General features: G+C 28.4%; 2 protein-coding genes and 2 long non-coding RNA genes across 4 annotated transcripts; 2 read left to right on the forward strand and 2 right to left on the reverse strand.

Moving 5' to 3' along the window:
* Positions 1-477: 477 nt before the first annotated feature.
* Positions 478-1,986, forward strand: LOC146925765 (uncharacterized). The gene is made up of 2 exons (XR_015033930.1): positions 478-519; positions 1,480-1,986. It is a non-coding gene; the product is annotated as an uncharacterized LOC146925765 (long non-coding RNA).
* A 392-nt stretch (positions 1,987-2,378) lies between these two features.
* On the reverse strand, positions 2,379-2,896 carry LOC146925766 (uncharacterized). The gene is made up of 2 exons (XR_015033929.1): positions 2,719-2,896; positions 2,379-2,608 (listed from the first exon to the last, which is right to left on the reverse strand). It is a non-coding gene; the product is annotated as an uncharacterized LOC146925766 (long non-coding RNA).
* A 918-nt stretch (positions 2,897-3,814) lies between these two features.
* On the forward strand, positions 3,815-6,020 carry LOC146925767 (uncharacterized). The gene is made up of 2 exons (XM_085758220.1): positions 3,815-3,952; positions 5,451-6,020. Exon 2 carries the CDS (start codon positions 5,504-5,506, stop codon positions 5,672-5,674), a length of 171 nt encoding a protein of 56 aa, XP_085614346.1. The 5' UTR covers positions 3,815-3,952; positions 5,451-5,503; the 3' UTR covers positions 5,675-6,020.
* A 1,387-nt stretch (positions 6,021-7,407) lies between these two features.
* LOC146925768 (putative F-box/kelch-repeat protein At4g22430) lies at positions 7,408-8,772 on the reverse strand. The gene has a single exon (XM_085758221.1). The coding sequence runs from the start codon at positions 8,700-8,702 to the stop codon at positions 7,554-7,556; it is 1,149 nt and encodes a 382-aa protein (XP_085614347.1). The 5' UTR covers positions 8,703-8,772; the 3' UTR covers positions 7,408-7,553.
* Positions 8,773-20,605: the final 11,833 nt, after the last annotated feature.

Below are 20,605 nucleotides of genomic sequence, written 5' to 3' on the forward strand. Positions count from 1 at the left end.
CCTGCAAAAATAGACCAGTTTTGGTTTTAGTCCCTACAAATTTTTTTTTATAGTTTTTGGTCCCTGCAAAACTATGCCAGTTTTGCTTTTAGTCCCTGCAAATCTTTTATAATTTTTTTTGCAGGGACCAAAACCATATTTAAGCCTTTATTCAATCTCACTCTACAATAAGTTAATTGCTCCACTAACTACAATCAATAAAAATATTTTAATAAATAATATTAATTTTACCATTAAAATTAACACAACTAATTATTTGTTTAAGAAACTGCACAATCCAAAGAGACGAAGGGAGTAATTTCCAATATTAAAAAGTAGTGAAAGGAAAAAAACTTATTCTCCAAGAAACATCATGTTTAGATTGAAAAAAATATATTTTAGGAAAAAACTTATTCTCCAAGAAACATAATGTTTAGATTGAAAAAAAAATAATATATAAAACAGTTATAGGTTTACTTGCTTTTAGAACTGTGAAGAACCATCGAAACTCCTCGGCGCTACTCAGCTTCTCACAATACGGTACGTTATTTTCTTCACTGTTTGAATCTATCTATTAATTTATCATTGATTAACAAGTATAATAACTCATTGTAATCATGTTTCTATGTTCCTAATTTTTTTTATTTATCTAGTTATTTGTTATTTTTGGCAATATTAAGTGAAAACATTATTTGTGTGACTGAAATTTTTGTTTAAATTTAGAGAAACCGAAAGAGTTGTTTGTTTAACAAAGTGAAACTGAAACGTTATTGTTATGAGTCACACGTTGTTGAATATTAATAGTAATCGTCATCCTATTGAATAGTTTATGGGATTGAGTTGCTATCTTTATGTGATACACGATTTAACACAGGCACTGATGTACCTTTCTATATTACTTGTTAAATCTTTGATATTTTAGCTATTGCCCCCATTAAATGAAAATCTATACTTTAAAAATAGTTTTTTTTTTTTTTATGAATTTTATAAAATCACGTAAATACTATCAGCTTATGAAATTTTAATTGATTTTTACCATACTTTTTAAATATAAAAACACGTAAATAATAATTTTAATTTGTAGATGTTAATGAGTCTTTAATTTTTCCAATATATCGCAGTATAGTGTTTATAATGTCAAGTATTTTGCTCAATGATAATAATGTTATTATTTTGTCAATTTTTATTGCTAAAAAATTTGTATAAATATTTATCATATAAAATCTTGCCCTCGAATCCGTCACAGATTTAACACAATGTGTTGTCAAATAGCGGTAATAAGCGTAGCGGAATTTGAAAAAACTGTTATTTTCTGCAATCCGTGATTGACAATACCGAGTATATCCTACATATGTCTAGTGATGTAAACTTCACACTCTCATCTTGGGTTAACCAATATGATTGAAGATTGAATAAGGCCACAAAAATAAAGGACTCTTAACAGTATTTTCACATGATCATTTGCTACTTTCTGACTGTGACTTTTGAAAATCTGATTAGAGATTTCCCTATTGCTGCAAATCAAGGAGGACTCAAGCAACTACAATGGTAGCAATGAGGCTCATCTATTTTATGTTAGGGTACGTAACTGGGTTAGAAGCGGCTGATCGGAAACACCAAATTCTGAACAATTTCGAAGATCAGGTTAAGAAAGTGATGGAGAATACAGCAAACAATGTCCAAGATCAGGTTGAGAAACTGATGGATCGAAACAATTTCGAAGATCGGATTAAGAAACTGATGGAGAAATATAAAACAAAAGATGATGATATAGAAAGAAACTAGAACTTGTTTTTTGACACTACAGTGGAATCAGGTTTTGTTTTGGGATTTTTATAATTAGGGTGACAATTTGTTCTCTATTATATAGGATCAAGTATCTTTATTAACTGACACAAATTAGTTAAGGTCTCTAAAGAAGTGTTCTTCAAGGCAAATGTTGTCATTTTCTTATTCTTGTTCTAAAATTTACTTGTGACTTGCATAATATCAAATATTCTTGTTAAATTGATCCTTTATCTTGCTCAGTTATATTGTTTGTTTAACAAAATGTATGTGTGATGTAATGCACAAAACAGGTGATGGATTAACATCATAACCAAGATGCAAAATGTCGTTATTGGTTTGATTATGCATTAGTTTTTTCTATCAGTTACTTAAGGTGATTTTGATTGGATTTTGAAATGGTGCTAGAGGTGGTCCTCCTATATATCTATTGTATTGTAGACATGGATTAGTAGTTTCTTACTCTCAACAATTCAATTTACATTTTCATGCACACACATTTAGATGCAATTTATATGTTTTATGTTAATTCATGAGATAATTGTGAATTATGAAGGTCAGATACTTAATATTCGTCTTAAATATAAGCAAAAGTTAAATGTATTTGGTTTAAATTTCGATCAAATACATTGGATTTTTTTACTCTTATTTAGAATTGAAGGGATTATGTTTGTTACATTTTGAAAGTAAAAATATAATTTATTTGAGTTGTGTAAGCAAGGCACATGCACACATTACATGTATAACCTGAAATTTCTCACATATGAGATGTCCTTATCCAAGAGTTTGTATCAATCCTGTTATGGTTCACAATAGTGGGATGTTTGTTGCACATGATCTAAATCTTTGCCAAGTTTGAATGAAATGTTAAAATTGTTGGTAAAAAAAGAAAGGGAGAAAGAAATGTTATCCAAAAAAAAAAAAAAAAAAGGAGAGAGATGCGTCATTATTTACCGTGTGTTTGAATCATTTGTGGAGGAGTTAAAATTAATTTTTGTCCCTGCTTCTTTGACTTCAATTCCAAACAAACCTCATTCCTCCAAGGCAATGCCCAGCTATATTACAAATGAACAATATCACTTCGCCTTATTGAGAACCACTTGATCTTCTCCACTCTCAAACTTAGCCACATGATCGAAAAATATCCTCTCTCACTTTATACACATTATGTTGCCCCTTCACATACTTGAAAACTAAACCAATACAACACCAAAAATATAAAATAGATTTAAAATTTAAAATAAATTATCTTGAGTTCTATTTCGAAACTTTACAAAATTTCAAAATTTAATAACTTCACACAATAAGGACTATATTTCTAACAATGTTTCAATCAATACTTCGGCAAGCACAATGAAAATATATGTACCTTACCTTTACATAATTGAATATATAAACCCTTATTTACTCTCGAATAGAAGGCAATCGGACAACAAGTTGCGCCGCTAATCCTTTTTGGATGGCAAAATCAATCATCGAAAACACAACATTCATGAACCTTGTCAAAACACGGTTTTTTATGTTTGACCACTTTGTTTGACACAACTTTTAGGGCTTTTTGTCCTACCATAAAAAGGTCTGACACCTAATCCCACAAGTGATGAAACCTCAGTCAAATTCACATATGCATGTTTTCCTCCTACCCATCCACACCCTTTAAACTTTTGAATGAATTTTTGCTGGAATCTTTTTCTAAAAATTATAATTTTTTTATAAAATATGAACTAAATATGAATCTTTTTGCCAAAATTTATAATGCAACCCAAAATATAAAATTTAATATAATAATTGTAATAAAAATACTGTTTATATTTACTTAAATAAGTCGATCTAATAGGTCCAAAAAAACTATTTTTATTGCTCATGTTTTGACTTTTTTTAATTGTCACTTTTTCGTTTTTTATTTTTCTCAAAATATTTATTATTATTTTAAAATATCAATGTAATATTTATTTAATTTTTCACTAATATACCCATATTTAATTTCACTCTATAAAATTGTTACATAATTTACCATCAAAAAAAATATTAATTTTAGCATGAAAAGGAAAAAACTTATTTCACAAGAAAAATCATTTATTTTTAGATCGATAGTAGTATTCATCGTCTTCTCAGTTTGATTTTGGGTTCTGCATAAGTGCATACTCGCGAAAACAATTCAATTATAACGACAGCCTCTCACTATACGGTACGATCTTTTCTTCACTGTTTGAATCTATTCCATTAACAAGTAAGTATATATAGTAATCACGTTTTGTGTTCCTAATTTTTGTTAAAATTTAAAGAAAATGGAAAAGTAGTTTGTTTAAGGAGTTGATATGACCTGAATTGTGGCTATAACTTATAAGTAGGGGCAATCGTCATGTTAGTTAGATAGACAACCATCTGTGCCGATTAGATAAAATTGGATAATAAGCAATACCCAATTGAAGAATCAAAATTTGAAAATATAAAAAGTCTAGATTAACAAGAGAGTGGTATATGAGCCTAAGTATATCATGGTTGTTTGAGGAGGAATGTATCGGAGATTATCACCGTTGCCGGAGACGGAGAGAGACAACGGTGAGTTACGGCAGAGAGAGTGCGAAGTTGGTTTACGGCTGCAACTAGTGTTAGTTTTCACATTTAGCAGTGAATGGGAGATATTTGAAGTATATCGGGTCGGGGTCATGGTTTCATGGATTTGGATTCACGAAACCGGTACCCGACCCATAATACATGAATTAGGTCGGATATGATGGATCTATTGGGAGCAACCCTGTAACTGACCTTTAAAACCCTCATTTTTCATATTTATCTTTGATAAAAACGAGTTACGTTATTTGAACATCAAGATACAAACAATATATGCGACACTGTGTATGTTTATCTTTATCTCTATTACTTTTTATCATGTATAGGTATACTAATTTTTATCGCACCGAAACAACTTCTTTCTACCTAGGGATGTCAATTTGCATTTATAAATGGGAATCCCCATAGGAACTATCCTATTTAGGGATCCGCAAGCAGGGAATTTTTCCGCATGGGGACGAGGATGTGGATGAAAACGTGTTGTCACCTTCTTAAACAAATTGCTTAATCCCATAAGCTAATCATAGCGGAATTTTAACGAACTGCTATTGTTCCACGATACGCAAGTTAATACAACGTGCTGTCAAATGGCGGTAATACTAGTGTCATAACATTGTAGCGTAGCAGAATTTGAACAAACTGTTATTTTCTTCAATCCGCAATTGACAATACTGAGTCTATCCTACAGATGTCTAGTGATAACTTCACACTCTCGTCTTGGACATGAGGTGATGTGTTAAGAGTCACAAATTAAATATTGTGATTATAAGTGGGGACAACTCTCACCCCAAATGTTAGCTTTTGCGGTTGAGTCGGTACTACTACTCACTGTCAAATTCTAAGACTTATATGACAGACTGACAGAGTTGGTTGATGCAAGTCGACATTGTTTTATTTCTGAATGTTAATGGAACTGCTCACGTACATTCTGTCATTTGTGTTTAATTGATCATTTAGAGTATAGTTAAAGTAAAGTATACTTTGAAACGATGTAATATAGCATGATAATGATAACCAATATTGCTGAAGATTGAATAAGTCCACATAAATAAATGACTGCTAAGATGATTTTCACTTGATCATTTGCTTGCTTCTGACTGTGATTTTTGCAGATCTGATTAGATATTTCACAGTTACTTGCAAATCAAGGACTCAAGCAACTGTAATGGGTATAATCAGGAGGTTCTTCTCTTTTATAGCAGGGAATGTGGTTGGGATCTATGTGGCTCAGAATTACCAAGTTCCAAACATCAAGCAGGAAGCCGACAATTTCTTAGATTGGGCCAAGGAAATGGAGAAAAAATACCACAAACCTAACAAGAAAGATGATGATTAGAAAGAAACTAGAACTTCTTTGACACTACCAGTGGAATCAGGTTTTGTTTTGGGATTTTTTGGGGGGCGATTTGTCCTCTATTATATAGGATCAAGTATCTTTATTAACTGACACGAATTAGTTAAGGTCTCTAAAGAAGTGTTCTTCACGATTCACATATATAAACATGTCCATTATTCAAGGCAAATGTTGTCATTTTCTTATACTTGTTCTTAAATTTACTTGTGACTTACTTAGATTCTTGGTTCTTGGATAGTATGTTAACTCTAGGACAGAAATTTGTTTACCGGTGATTTGAATTGAATTTCTCCCATAATATCCAATATTCTTGTTATTGATCTTTTAACTTGCTCAGTGATGATAACAAATTGGGGCATGTTGTTTCAAAATGCTACATTGTTTGTTTAACAAAATGTATGTGTAATGTAATGCACAAACAGGTGCAGGCTTAACATCATAACCGGGATTAATTTTAATCCCTTCATCAAATCAGTGTGTATTTCCATTAGCTTTTACATTTGTGAACCTCTAAGGCTCCATCATAATGAAAGAGGAACAAATGTAAAATGTCATTATTGTTGATTATGCATTAGTTATTTTTTTCTAACAGTTGCTTAAGGTGATTGATTGGATCTTGAAATGGTGCTAGAGGTGGTCCTTTAATCTATTGTAGACATGGATTAGTAGTCTTACTCTCAGTAATTCGATTTTCATTTTCATTTGCATAGATTTAGATGCAAGTTATATATTTTGTGTTAATTCATGAGATAGTTGTAAGTTATGAAGCTCAAATAGTTAATACTTGTCTTAAATATAAGCAAAAAGTCAATTGCATTTGATTCAAATTTTGATCAAGTACATTTGTTTTTCTTTCTTCCTTATATCTGGAATGGAAGGGTGTATATGTGCTAAAACAGGAAAGTTAATTTATTCAAGTTGTGTACGAGTTGAAGCAGAGCAGGTCACATGCACACATCACACATGTATGACCTGAAATGTCCCACAAATGAGATGTCTTTATCCAAGAGTTTGCATTAATCTTGTTATGGTCCCCAAAGTGGGAGGTTTGTTGCACATGACCTTTGCCTAGTTTGATTAAATGTTAAAATTGTTGGCAAAAAGAAAAACGGGAGAGAGATGCGTTATTAATATGAATTTTTATTCATATGAAACTGTATTACATAGTGTATGTTTGGTTCAATTTTGGAGGAGTCCGAGTTGATTCTAGAAGTGTAAAATTGATTTTGACACATCAGTTGCTTTCAAGTAGAATTGATTTTGTCTCCATATTAATTCTACTCGAATTTAGGATTTATAACTTTTGATTCTAGAATTGATTCTTACACTCAAATTTATTCAATCTACTTTTACACGTATACAAACAAAATCACTTTACCTTTAGCTAACTTTTATAATCAACTTTACAAAATCAATTATTCAAAGTCAATAATTGTTTCTTTACGACAACACGTATGAAAACCTTAATTAGTACTCCATGGAATACTGTTTCCAAAGTCTTCCATTAAATAATTATGACTTTTTGATCCCTCAAACAATTTTCCTTGTCCCTTTTATTCTCTTAATGATTTCAAAATTTCACTCTTGCTTTTGCTGTTTCCCTTGTGAACCAAAAGTTGGTTTCAAAAGGACGATTCTCATATAGCAATTCCAGGTACTATGAGTGACAACCGACAACACAAGTCAAGCATTTTTGGTATCTTTGAAAATGACTATGACATAAAAACCCACATCATCATCAAATAAAATTCCATAGTAAAGAACAATTGTATTATTCAAAACTTAAAATATATTTTTTTTAAGCTAAGCACCTAATAATCTAAGAAGGAAAAAAAAATTGATGTATTCCTTCAATAATCTCTTATTCAGTGGATGGTGATGATGACTCTGTAGGCAACAACAAATCTGCTGTCTCTAATTGAAAAGGGCTTATATCAATTTTCTCATAACCAGGAACAACCTCAAATGTATCAGTCCTTAAGTTGCAAATAAAAACTCCATCAGCATAAGAATGTAAATACACAATATCTCCATCATAAGGATGAAACCCTGCAACTCTCTTATAATAATTAGCACAAAATTTCTGTGACATTTTTTTGGATATGTCAATGCTATGTAACAAATCCCAATGATTCTTTTCAACAAGTTCCCAAACCCTCAAATTATTTTGTCCAATATCAGCTATCCTTAAACAACCACATGAGATTCCAAGGAAACCAAAACTCATTATGTTCATTGAATCAGCTTCTAAGGGATAATTAAGGGTATCCCTTGTGTTTGTATAAGGATCAAACACAAAAATGCTTGTCCTCCCCATGAAATACAAGCTTCCACCATAGGAAAAACTTAGTAGCCAATGAGGTGCAAAAGCGAATCCATCCGGAATAATCATAACAACACGTTTCCATGACCCCGTCTCTGAGGAGAAAACATATAACTCCATCTCGAACAACCTTTTTATGAAGGACTTAATGATCACAACTCGAAAGTTACGTTCATTTGGACACTCCGGAGTGATCACCGCGCCCGTAGGATTACAAATGAATCCTACCGCGAACAAACTTTCATTACACGTCGAAGGAGAAGGAGGTATAGGAACACATTTTTTCATAAGTGGATCGTAAACATAATAGTCGATACCATACGTGTATCGGTTGTTACAACACAAGAATAAACCGTTGGAACAACCGCATACGCTTCCTTTGATAAGCATATCAAGACCGAAAGAGATAGGCATCTCTAGTGACGGATTTTGTTCGTGAAAAGCTAACACAACTTCATGAGGTGTGACAAATATGAAGATTGATTTGAAAAGAGAATGTTGATGAGATGTAAATTGTTTAATGAAATAAGGACTTGAAATCAAATCCAACCAACGTTTTGAAACACATTTGCATCCAACAGTAGATCTAAATGGCACACGACTGAATATTTGGGCTAATAAATCATCTGATAAATATGTTATGTCACACGTTGATGACAACTTAGCAGATGAAATATCATGAGCCATATGAACAACAAAACATTAACCAGAAAACACAACAATAATCACAACACTTGATTGATTTATAAATTGAAGAAAGAAAAAAAATATGATGAGAGCAAAAGAGAGAAAAAGTAAGAGTAAGAGGTGGAGAAACAATTGGCAGTTAGTTGGTTTGTTCTTGTCCTAGACCCAATTAACATGCTTTAACGTTTGGAATTTGGAACCAGCTCTTCTTTTTATTATTTTATTAATATGTTGCAATTATTACACTTGGACTAGGATATTTTAAAAATACACCCTCCGTCCCAGAATAACTGACCCATTTTCTAAAAAAAAGTGTCCCAAAATAACTGACCCATTTCAATTTTCAATACAACTTTCATCATTCCCAATACAATATAACACTAAATAATACTACCTCCGTTCCTTTTTAATTGTCACATTTTGACATTTTACACAAACCAAGACAATCAATAAATGTTACTACTTTTGATACAATAATTTCTATTTTTACTATAATAACCTTATTTATTTTATATCTCATTACATATATTTCTCTCTTCACAATAATAAATAAGGGTAATATTAGTAAAATAACATTTAATGTTGCATTGAACTATGTAAAGTGACACTTAAATAGGAACAAAAAAATTCTCCAAAAGTGACACTTAAAAAGGAACGGAGGGAGTAATACTTTTATCATTTCCAATACAATATATTCCACTTTCCCCTTTATTTATACATTTTTCTTAATATGTGTGAAAAACAAAATTGTGTCAATTAAATTGGGACGGAGGTGGTACTATTTTTCTTCAATAGGTATGTATATAAAAATTTAATGAAAAGAAATACTCCCTCCGGTCCTTATTATAAGAAACAATTAACTTTTTTGGTTCATTGTATAAGTGATGTATCTAGTCTATATTTACAATAAGATACATTAAATATTTTATGAACCTAAAAAGTCAACTTTTTCTTATAATAAGGACCGGAGGGAGTAGTAGTACATTAATGTAAGACCATGTACAATGGGAAAATTTATTCAATAACCTTCAACACCCACTTTTTCAATTCCCAACACTCCACGTCATTTTCTCTCTCTTAATTCAACACCCATTCAATTTTTACCACTCCAATGGTAAACATTTAACACCCTACCCCACCACTTTTTATTTCTTATTCTTATTTAATTTTTGTTTTTATAATTACATAAAATTATAATTATCGATTTAAATTAAATTAAAATAATACAATTAATTTTTTTTAAAAACAATATTTATTTAAATAATTTTTTTCTTAACTTAAAATGCAATACAACAAACTAAGCACACGACAATATGGAGTGACTTCATTGTCTCTTGTCATTCCACCACGATTTATTTGTGATGAAAACTATTGAGGAAATTGGGTTTTGAGGATATTGGTTGGGAAATTGATTTGGGTTTTGAGGATGTTGGTTGAGAAATTGATTTGGGTGTTGATAATTGTTGGGATTTTGGTAGCTAAATGGGTAATCAGAAGAATTTTGGGTGTTGAATTGATTGTTATTGGGATCCATTTCACTAATCAAAGACTAAAACTTTAAAAGAAAGATTAATAATGAGATTAAGAGAGTGAAAAACTTGATTTTTTTTTCTGTGTCCAAATGAAATGATCCAAGTCTCTATTTATAGAGAAAAAAAAATCACGAATTTTGGTAAAAAATAAAATAAAATAAAATTATTTGCAATGAAATAATTGAGTCCAAATTATTAAGAAGATAAAAATTCAAGCAGCCAATCGTAGCAAGCCACGTGGCAATATCTTTATCCCTTCCCTTTCTCTTTCCGCGTACACTGTTGCTCACTCTCTCTTGTCGGCGCGTGGCTTACACGCGCCATTTCTGGCCAATCTCGCGCGGCCACGTGGCAATTCGGACAGGAATTCAGCATATTGAATTTTTTCATCCTCTCTTTCCTCCAACTGATATTCAATAGGCTGGTGCAATGGCTTCAATATGTTGAATTTGGGATTCAATATCCCATTGTAAGTGGTCTAAGATGGAAAAAAAGTCAGACAGGGAAATGTACTTGAAACAGAAATTCCATTTTATTTTTATCATATATACGTTATTGCAATTCATGGTATTTATCCTATATTTTTATCTTTACCAAAAAAAATCATTGTATTTATTTTTGAGTCAAAAAAATTATTTATTTTCATTTTCATTTGAAGATATGTATTGACCATACAAGTCATCACAACAAATCTAATACTCCTATTTAGAAAAGGAAAAATCTTAGGTGCATTCTTACCTGCTTTTCGTATAATTTTTAATTAAATTTACCATGATTTCTTCAAATTTATAATTTTCTTAAAGTTTATTATATCCAAAAAGATGTATTTTTAGTTAAAATTCATAGGAAAAACATTTAAAGGCATGCATATAAATTTTATCCTTTAGAAAAAAATCGAGAAAGACTAAATTGTCCAATTTATTTTTCCCAAACTTAAATTATTTATTTTTCTTAGAAACTAAATTAAATTTAAAGTTTCTTTGTGTGTCTAAATGGGACCTTCATTCGTATTTGATAGAAATTTTCCTCCTATTAGATGAAGTGATATTTAAAAATTATTCATTTATTTATAAATATATAATTAATAATGATACCAAAGTTATTATATTTTTCGTGTGAAGTGGATATCTTAATGTGCAACTACGTAAATTAATAATTTGAATTAGATAGGATTGCAATAGATAACATAAGTCTCTTTAAAAAAAATTACATTGTTGCATTAAGTTATACTTTTTATTATTTTATTATATGTTGCAATGATTGCACCAGGACTATGATATTTTAAAATCTTATATGTAAACTTAATGAAAATAAATATTTAATGTTATGATGGAAATAAGTCAGACATGGAAAGGTACTTGAAACATAAATGTTATTTTATTTTTATGTAAATAGTTATTGCAATTCATTGTATTTTTTCTTTATCTATATAATATAAATTTACGACCTGTTTCAAGGCTTTTCTCTTTTTTTCATGACAAGTGTCACTTAATTTCAAGGTTTTAAATTCTTTCAAATAGCGACATGTGGCGCTCTATTCTTCTTCTATTCTCAAGCATTTGCTAGCAAGGTTTTATTAATGGTATAATATGATATATGGATGTTATTAATGAAATTCCATATTAATGTTGTTCCATAATATTAATGGTAGTCTCACGGTCCCATTTGATATAATATGATATAATATAATTGGTCTAAAAAAATGACATCGCATCGCATATTATATAGATTTTATTAATGGTTAAAAAAATATAATTGTTTTTCAAAAAAAAAAATACGATTTTATTAATGAATTCTAATTTAATTGTTTTTCTCATAATATAATTGTTAAATCATAATAATCCCCGTGCCAAGTATAGTGACCGTGATCCACCATTTTTTTTTATGAATTCCGTTGAATTATTCAATATTTACTGTAGGAAGGAAAAAAATATATATACTTTATTTTAAGACCTGAAAATAATTGGATTGGAGGTATGTAATTGGAATTAAAAATGTATCATTAAAAAATATCGAAAATATAATTTCAGTTGATTCTATTTAATGGTCTTGCTAAAATAAACGTTGAACCTTCCCTAAAAAAAATAAAGTGAGCCTTAAACCAAAAAAAAAAAAATCAGAATTGTTTAATAGCTAAAAATCGGATACTTTTATGAAAGAAAAAAAATCGGATACTTTATTTTAGGACAGAGCAAGATTTTATTAATGGTATAATATGATATATGGATGTTATTAATGAAATTCCATATTAATGTTGTTCCATAATATTAATGGTATTCTCACGGTCCCATTTGATATAATATGATATAATATAATTGGTCTAAAAAAATGACATCGCATCGCATATTATATAGATTTTATTAATGGTTAAAAAAATATAATTGTTTTTCAAAAAAAATACGATTTTATTAATGGTTAAAAAAAACGATTAATTTATAGATATATTTCACAGGATGAATTGGTAAAAAAAAAAAACCATTAATTTTTTTTTAACATTAAAGTTTAGAAGAAATTTTACGTTACAAAAAAAAATTTGCTATGTTACTTTTTATACCATTTATGTCAAATGCTTCTACTATTATTTTTGAAGATATTTTTTTGGTTACAATTTGTTTGACTAATTTAAACTTTAATGCTAAATTTCGGTTACTATTTGTTTATACCATATATGTTTACTATCTACATTATTAGTTTGGAAGAAATTTCGGTTACAGAATTATTTGCCATGAAGCAACTTTAATGTCAGATCTTTGTTACTATTTCAACACAAAAAATTTAATGGTAAATTTTGGTTACTATTTTTTTGAAAGGAAAATTTTGGTTACTATTTGTTTATACCATATGTTTACTATCTACATTATTAGTTTGGAAGAATTTTCGGTTACAGAATTATTTGCCATGAAGCAACTTTAATGTCAAATCTTCGTTACTATTTCAACGCGATTACAAAAGTAATGTTCGATCACTGCCAATTTATTTTTCTGAACCGTTTGATCACCCTTCGCAACTAATATGCAAGGATTCTTTGAAACAAAATATTATTTAATTTGATTTATTTGAACGTTAATATATCATATTTTATGTTTATGAAACAGTAATAAAAAATTGGATACTTTATTTTAGTCTATTTAGTTTTTTTCAAATGCAATCATTTAATAAAAAAAATATTATATTTTGCTTAATAGCTAATATATGAGCTCAAATTTGATTGGTTAAGTTACATGTTGTTGTTTTACGTAATTATCCTCTAAAAGCTATTATAAATTAGACCCTTTGGCCAACACATTCTTCACACCACAACTCCTGCTTTGCAGTTGTCTTTCATATTCCTTTCTTTTTCATTACGTAATCTTCGTATCTCTCTGTTCAGCTAAAATGGCACCAAAGATCGACTTGATTTCTGATATATCCCCTTCCAAAGAAAACTGGAATATCAAGGTTCGAGTCGTTAGCCTTTGGTTTGTGAGGGATATGAAAAAGGATCAACTTCCTTACTCCTTGGAAATGGTTCTAATGGACAATAAGGTAGTTTGATTCCATTTGTTTTTAGTTTTTATCTTTCTTTTTTTTTTCAATAATTTTTTGTTTTTTTTTGTCAAAACAATAATTTTTTTGTTAAGGTCGTGTGTAACTGTATCAAGGACTTCAGTTTTTTATAAAGCAAAGAGCGATTATTGTGATTTTTTTTTTTAGAGTATGCGATTATTGTCAAAACAATAATTTTTTGTTAAATTGATTCTTTTTTTTTATTCACAGGATGAAAAAATACGATCCTATACTATAATTTAGGAGCAATTGAAAACTTATTCACAGGATGAAAATTTATATTTTTTTTGATCCCACGTTAGAAGCAACAAAAATATCTATTTTTCGTCCTGTACTATATACGTTCACCGTCCTATACTGAAATTTTTCACCGTCCTATACTAATCCAAACAAAAATACGATCGGTTCAGTTTTTTTTTTTATATATATATCAAAGATCGATTATATCAATAATTTTAGAAATTGTATCAATAAATTTTTGTTTGGGTCCTTGAAATTTTATTTGTTTATATACAATTGATTGTTTATATTTTTTTGTCCGGCTGTTTTTATTTTTCGTTCTTCTATTATTTTATCCCTAATTGTATTAGGTCAATATTCGTAATTGTATTGTTCTCTAAATTAATCATATAACTTATTTATATTATAAAATGTTTTGTTATCTAATTTAAAGTTTTTTATTTTATAGGGTGACCGAATCAATGCGTCTGTTAGACGTACTCTCATATACAAGTATGAGAAGGAGCTGAAGGAGGACCGTGTATTCTCTATTGGAAATTTTAGTGTTGCTTCTAATGTGGGTACAAAAATAAAACAATGTGATGATAAGTTTGTTCCTGCTGACATCTACGTGATCGGTGATCCTCGCGAAATCTTTCAATCTGAATATGATACTGATTACTTGATCGGTAAGCTGACCAAAAATAGTATTATCAATTAAAGCAAATCTGGTCTTTTATGTAAAGGAATCATTTTTTTTTAATCTTGGTTGATATTCTTTTCAGATGTTATGGGTATGCTGACAAAGGTGTTGTTCAATCCAACTTTCAGTGCTGCTCTTCTATTAAAGAAGAGGTAATTGAACGAGGTTATGGTTTTTTGTATTCGCTAAATGAGGTTGTGATGTTAAGGCGTCTACGTTTAAACAAATATGGATTCAGTTATGCTAACAAAAAAAATTGTACAGCGAGTGAGAACTCTTTGTAATTTATCAAACTTTTATTTCGTTGAACTGATTTTGTTGAAATCACACCCACGCGAGTTTTGAGCGCCTCATACACTGGAAAATAGAAATGTCATAGAAATGTCGTAAAATGTGGTATTGGAATGTTGCGTATGATTATCACTTTTTCATTTTTCAAGATCAAATTCCATGTCAATTGTGATAGGCCTGTCATGTATTCAGTGTGGTTGGATGCTGCGAAGCATTTCATGTATTTCTGCAAACACTACAACATTCACTTATCTAACTTATTTCGGTTCCTAACACTTTTTTTAACTAATAAGGGATACTTTATTTTAGGACATAAAAAAAATTGGAATTGGAGGTATTTAATTGGAATTAAAAACGTATCATTAAGGAATATTAAAAATATGATTTCAGTTGATTCTATTTAATGGTCTTGCTAGAATAAATGTTGAACCTTCCCTAAAAAAAATAAAATAAGCCTTAAACCAAAAAAAAAAATCGGAACCTTCCCTCTAAAATCACAAAGACCATTAAACATGCATATTCATTGTACTTAAAAGTGAGAATTCCGTGTTATTTTCTTTGATTCAATTTGATTAAAAGTTATAATTTTATTAATGCATATTCAATGTACTTCCGTTTTTCTTTTTCTGTACTAAAATAAAAATTGAATAGTTTAATGAAATTTCTTCAACAAAAAAAAAACAGTTTAATGAAATAAAAATGTGAATAATATTTGTTTTATAACTATTAGTTTTTAAGATTATATTCTTTGTGATAAATTATAAATTTGATAATCTTTTTAATAAGTTAAGATTATATTTTTGTGAAATAAAAATGTGAATAATATTTTTTCTGTGTGAAGGAAACATGATTTTATTTGATCTAAATGTGAATGCATATTATTTAATGCCGTGAAATTTCATTAAACTAATACTCATATCATAATAGAGAAATTTCACTAAACTAATACTCATATATTAATAGCTAAAACATGATTTTATTTAATGCCGTGAAATTTCCTATTTAGTTTTTTTCAAATGCAATCATTAAAAAAAATTATATTTTGCTTAATAGGTAAGATATGAGTTCAAATTTGATTGGTTAAGTTACATGTTGTTGTTTTACATAAATTAGACCCTTTGGCCAACACATTCTTCACACCACAACTCCTGTTTTGTAGCTATTATAAATTTTGATTATATAAAGCTTTTATGTTTATATCTTTTATTGTTTTTTAGTTTAGACAGGGAGACAAAGTGATTAGAAATTGTGACGCACAAGAAGTCGTTTATGAGGAAGAAGAGTCATATGATGGAGCATTGCAAAAGACATTGATAATGAGGCGTTTGAATATAGTGTATAAGAAATAGTGCACTATTTCTTTAATTTTTTTTTCAAATACAAGAATGACAGAGAAACTGAAGATTGTATTTATTATATTGGAAAATTTAGTGATGCGTGTCGTGAGTGCCCCTTTTTCTTCATGATTTGTAATTATTAATTTATTGTATATCACACGTACATGAATAATACAAATATATTAATCCTGTAACAAAAAAAAACAAATATATTAATCCATGTGTATGAATTTAGATTTTTTTTTCACGAGTTTTTATCAACACCATTAACATGCCTTTTTTCTTAAAAACTATTTTAACAACTTCTCACCCTCGGTAACACTTTTCACGTAAGAAATTCTGAGGTGAACTCTCACATAATAATTAATAGTTATAAACAACCAATATTTCTTTAAAAAAAAGTTATATACAACCAATCAAATAAATACAAGTAATAAAGTAATAATAAAAATAAAATTATTTAATAAAATATATTAATGCGATATTTTCCTCTGTAACCAAAAAAAATATTAATGCGATACAAAATTCCTAAACAAGTCATCGAATTGTAATATTTTGAATAAACATTAATTTTTATGAGAATATTATCCTTAATGAATAATGATGTCTTCAAATAAGTCATTTTATTATAAGATTTCAAATAATAATTAGCTTTAATGAGAAGATTATCCTTAATGACAAATTTTAATAATAATTGTTATGTATAATGTATTTGATTTTTTATGAATAAATTGATTAATTTGTTAACTAACTTTTTTTATAAAAAAATGAAATATTTATGAATAAAAATACTTTGATCTTTTTTAAAAAAATTTAAACCTAAAGACATTTTTAAAATAATTCTATTAACCTTTTTTGGAAAATCGGTAAATTTCATTTTAACACAAGTTGATTTAATTTGGTGATATGTCGTTGATGTGTCTTTTTACCACTAGACTAAACTTTTACAAATTTATTACATTAATCTATTATTTGCTAATTTTAATTTTAATTTTTTTATGATACTTCATCTTACTCTTATGAGTGTGTGTGTCAAATTTTATCAACTTCTGATAAAATGAAATGAAAAGGGTTTCCAATTTTTTTTAATACTACTTATTAGTTTAATCTATTTTTGTATCAAACCTATTAATCTATTGTTCCTTTATATTATTAACATTAAAAGAGTTTTCTAAAATTTATTTTGGATATGTAAATATTGATCCAAATTATATTGCATTAAATTTGATTGGATTTTTTTTCTTCAAAAGATTCATCCAAGTCAAAGTTAACCGTGTTTGATGTTATATTTGGATCATATGATATTTTGCCTCAAAAATATTTCGAATTAGACTTCAAACAAACCTAACATTGTGATGTCAAAATATAGACTAGGACGGTCAACAACGGAGCTCTCAAATTTGGGTGCTTAATTGGATCCAACAAGTACATTTGTAGAATTGTATATGTATTAATGTGCAAGATATATATGCATTAATTCTAATATTTATCCTTTTTTACGGTCAATAATCTTTAAATAAGCATAAAAAAATCCTATTTCTTTTTTCAAAAATAAACACATACTTTGATAATCCTATTTGAAAATATTCATTGAGACAAATCAAACAACATCTTACATGCTAACATTTGTATTTATATATTAGTTAAAAAATGTGGTCAAAGTAAGTTATGTGAATAATGTATATTGTAAAATTGTGAAATGTATTTTGAAATGGTTGAAGTATTAATGAATTGTTGAAACTTTGACATGCTGCAATCAAGGATATCTTAGAAATTCAAGGTATTCTTTAAGTCATTTAAGAATATATAGCAAGTTTTCTGTTTTCCATAGTCAATCACCAATGAATAACTTTTAAACCATCATAAAAAAATCCTATTTTATTTAAAAAAATAAAACTCATGAATTAAAAATTAATTGCATTAAAGGTAATCAAATTGTAGAAAATTTGAAATGCTTCAATCAAGACAATCACAAAAAACAAATTCAAGGAATATTTTAAATCACTCAATAATGAATATGTATGCTTCTTAAAAAAAACAGCCGTGCTATATCCAGCAAAAATAATTTCGCAAAGATATCACGAGCGTATTACTTTTAACATGTACTAGCCTACCCCTAAAAAAATCATATGATGGCTTTCAATTTTTTTGTGCAAACTAACATTCAGCTGTTTAAGTTATTTTTTTATTTTGGATTTAATTTGTATACATCTACGATATAATTTTTTGGGTTAAATATGTTTTTTAGTCCCTATAAAATTACAAACTTTCAAGTTTAATATTTACAAAAAATTTATTCATTTTTAGTCTCTGTTTGAATTTTATAGGGACAATTTTGGAAGACCACAAGTGTCCATTTTTTGTAAAAAGTTTTCAAAATAAGGATTATTTTTACAAACTACAATATTATAAAGGTCTAAAATTACCGCTAAAATTTTGTAGAGACTAAAAACATATTTACCTCAAAAAAGTTTTACACGTGCATGCTATCAAATCATTATATGATGTCACATTTTTAAATAAGCTCCTAAAATATCTTAAAATATATTTATTTGTAAAAAAATAATAAAAGATATTCTTTAGGATTCTTATAAAATATCATAACATTACATTGAATAATTGGATATACCCATATCTTATAATTGGAGCTCCTAAAAAAATTACATGATGGGTACATATATTGTAAAAGTCGTGGAGTAATAAACCACTTTGACACACTAAACCAAAACGCTGCATTTAAAGAAAAAACTTGCCTCTATTGCCAGTCGTGAACATTTCGTGGAATATGTGTCGCGATATCAAGCATTTTCCAAAAAAAAAATGAATATGTATGTCTCATTTTCTTATTTCTATTTAATCTTGACCCTCATCCCGTTCTTCAATTCATGTTTCTACTATTCTTGGTAAACAATAGATCATTGAACAATCATTAAAAAAAAATCAAACCAAGCAAGTTCTCGGAATCAATCAAAGTATGAAATACAAATTTTGGGACAAATAACTTATTTGATATTATGTGGTTGCTAATTTAAAATTCAACGGAAAAAAATTATGGTCAACCTTAAATTTTAAATGAAAGTTAAAAATAAGGTAACTAATTAGTTGTGGAAATTTCTACTATACTTATAAATGATTATTATAGTTTTTTATTTACAGGAATTTCGATTTTTATTGTTTTTATTATAGATTTTTTTATTATAGAAATCATTAAAAAATATTGATTTCTATAATCCTAATGTGCATTAAATTATAATTAAAAAAGATATTTTATCAAAAGATAAAGAATGACAATTGGATATTTAAATGTTTGAGTTTTAATAAGGAAAATAATACATAATAAAAGAGAGTACAACAAGTAGTCTAACTCATATTATACCATGCAAACCATCTCCTTCTCCTGAAAAATAAAATAAAAATATACCTATTTTTTGTCCTAAAAAATAACCTTTTTTAAGTAAAAGTGGGATGATCACTTTCAACATCTCATTGTTTTTTAATGAACTGAAGCGAGTTTCATTGATGAGGGAAATAAAATCAATCAATAGTAAATGACCACTAACATAGAAAATACAATCATTTAATTCCTTCGTCGTTTGTAAGAAAAATCATTCAATAAAAAAAAATTAAGCAAACATAAGTTTATGATCATCATGGGTATAAAAAAAAAGTTAATTATGGATGATGATACCTATTTAAAAAGAAATTAAGAAAACATGATTCAGCATCCACGCCTACAGGTGTTCACGGGATGAGTCGGTTTTCATTGTAATCTATTACCCGATGCAATCAAGTTTCATTAGGTTTGATCAATAAATAATTACACGTAACTTTTAAAAAAAATCTTAAAAATATATATAATTAAAGGACATTCTATATTATAAAAATTTGAAGATTTGGACTAGATTCTACTAATTAAAATTTGAACACTTGAATTTAATTAAAACACTTTGAATCTCTATGACATGGACCGAGTATATAATAGTGTGAACACTGGGTCAATGCGTAGAAAAAACGCGTTGTATAGCTCAAATACAATGTTAAATGAGCAAGGATGGATACATCGCTGCGTGAATGCAGTAAAAAATAAGCAAAGGTCTCCACATCTTTGTGAACGAGTGTGGATAAAGAAGTTAGTTAATAAGAGTATGATCCATTTTAGAACATGGAATAAAGGTACCCTTACTTGAACATATATGGAAATAGTTGACGCTATGACTAAAATGAAGATTAATTTGATGTGCCAACAAAAAACTATGTGGGTAGGTGAAAATGCGA

This window comes from Medicago sativa, chromosome 4 (genome assembly GCF_051527215.1).
Source record: "Medicago sativa cultivar Bolivia chromosome 4, Bolivia_mono, whole genome shotgun sequence".
NCBI lineage: Eukaryota > Viridiplantae > Streptophyta > Magnoliopsida > Fabales > Fabaceae > Medicago > Medicago sativa.

Excerpts from the sequence above, each read along its gene's own strand:
- LOC146925767 (XM_085758220.1), top strand. The coding sequence starts at position 5,504 with ATGGGTATAATCAGGAGGTTCTTCTCTTTTATAGCAGGGAATGTGGTT.
- LOC146925768 (XM_085758221.1), bottom strand. The coding sequence starts at position 8,702 with ATGGCTCATGATATTTCATCTGCTAAGTTGTCATCAACGTGTGACATA.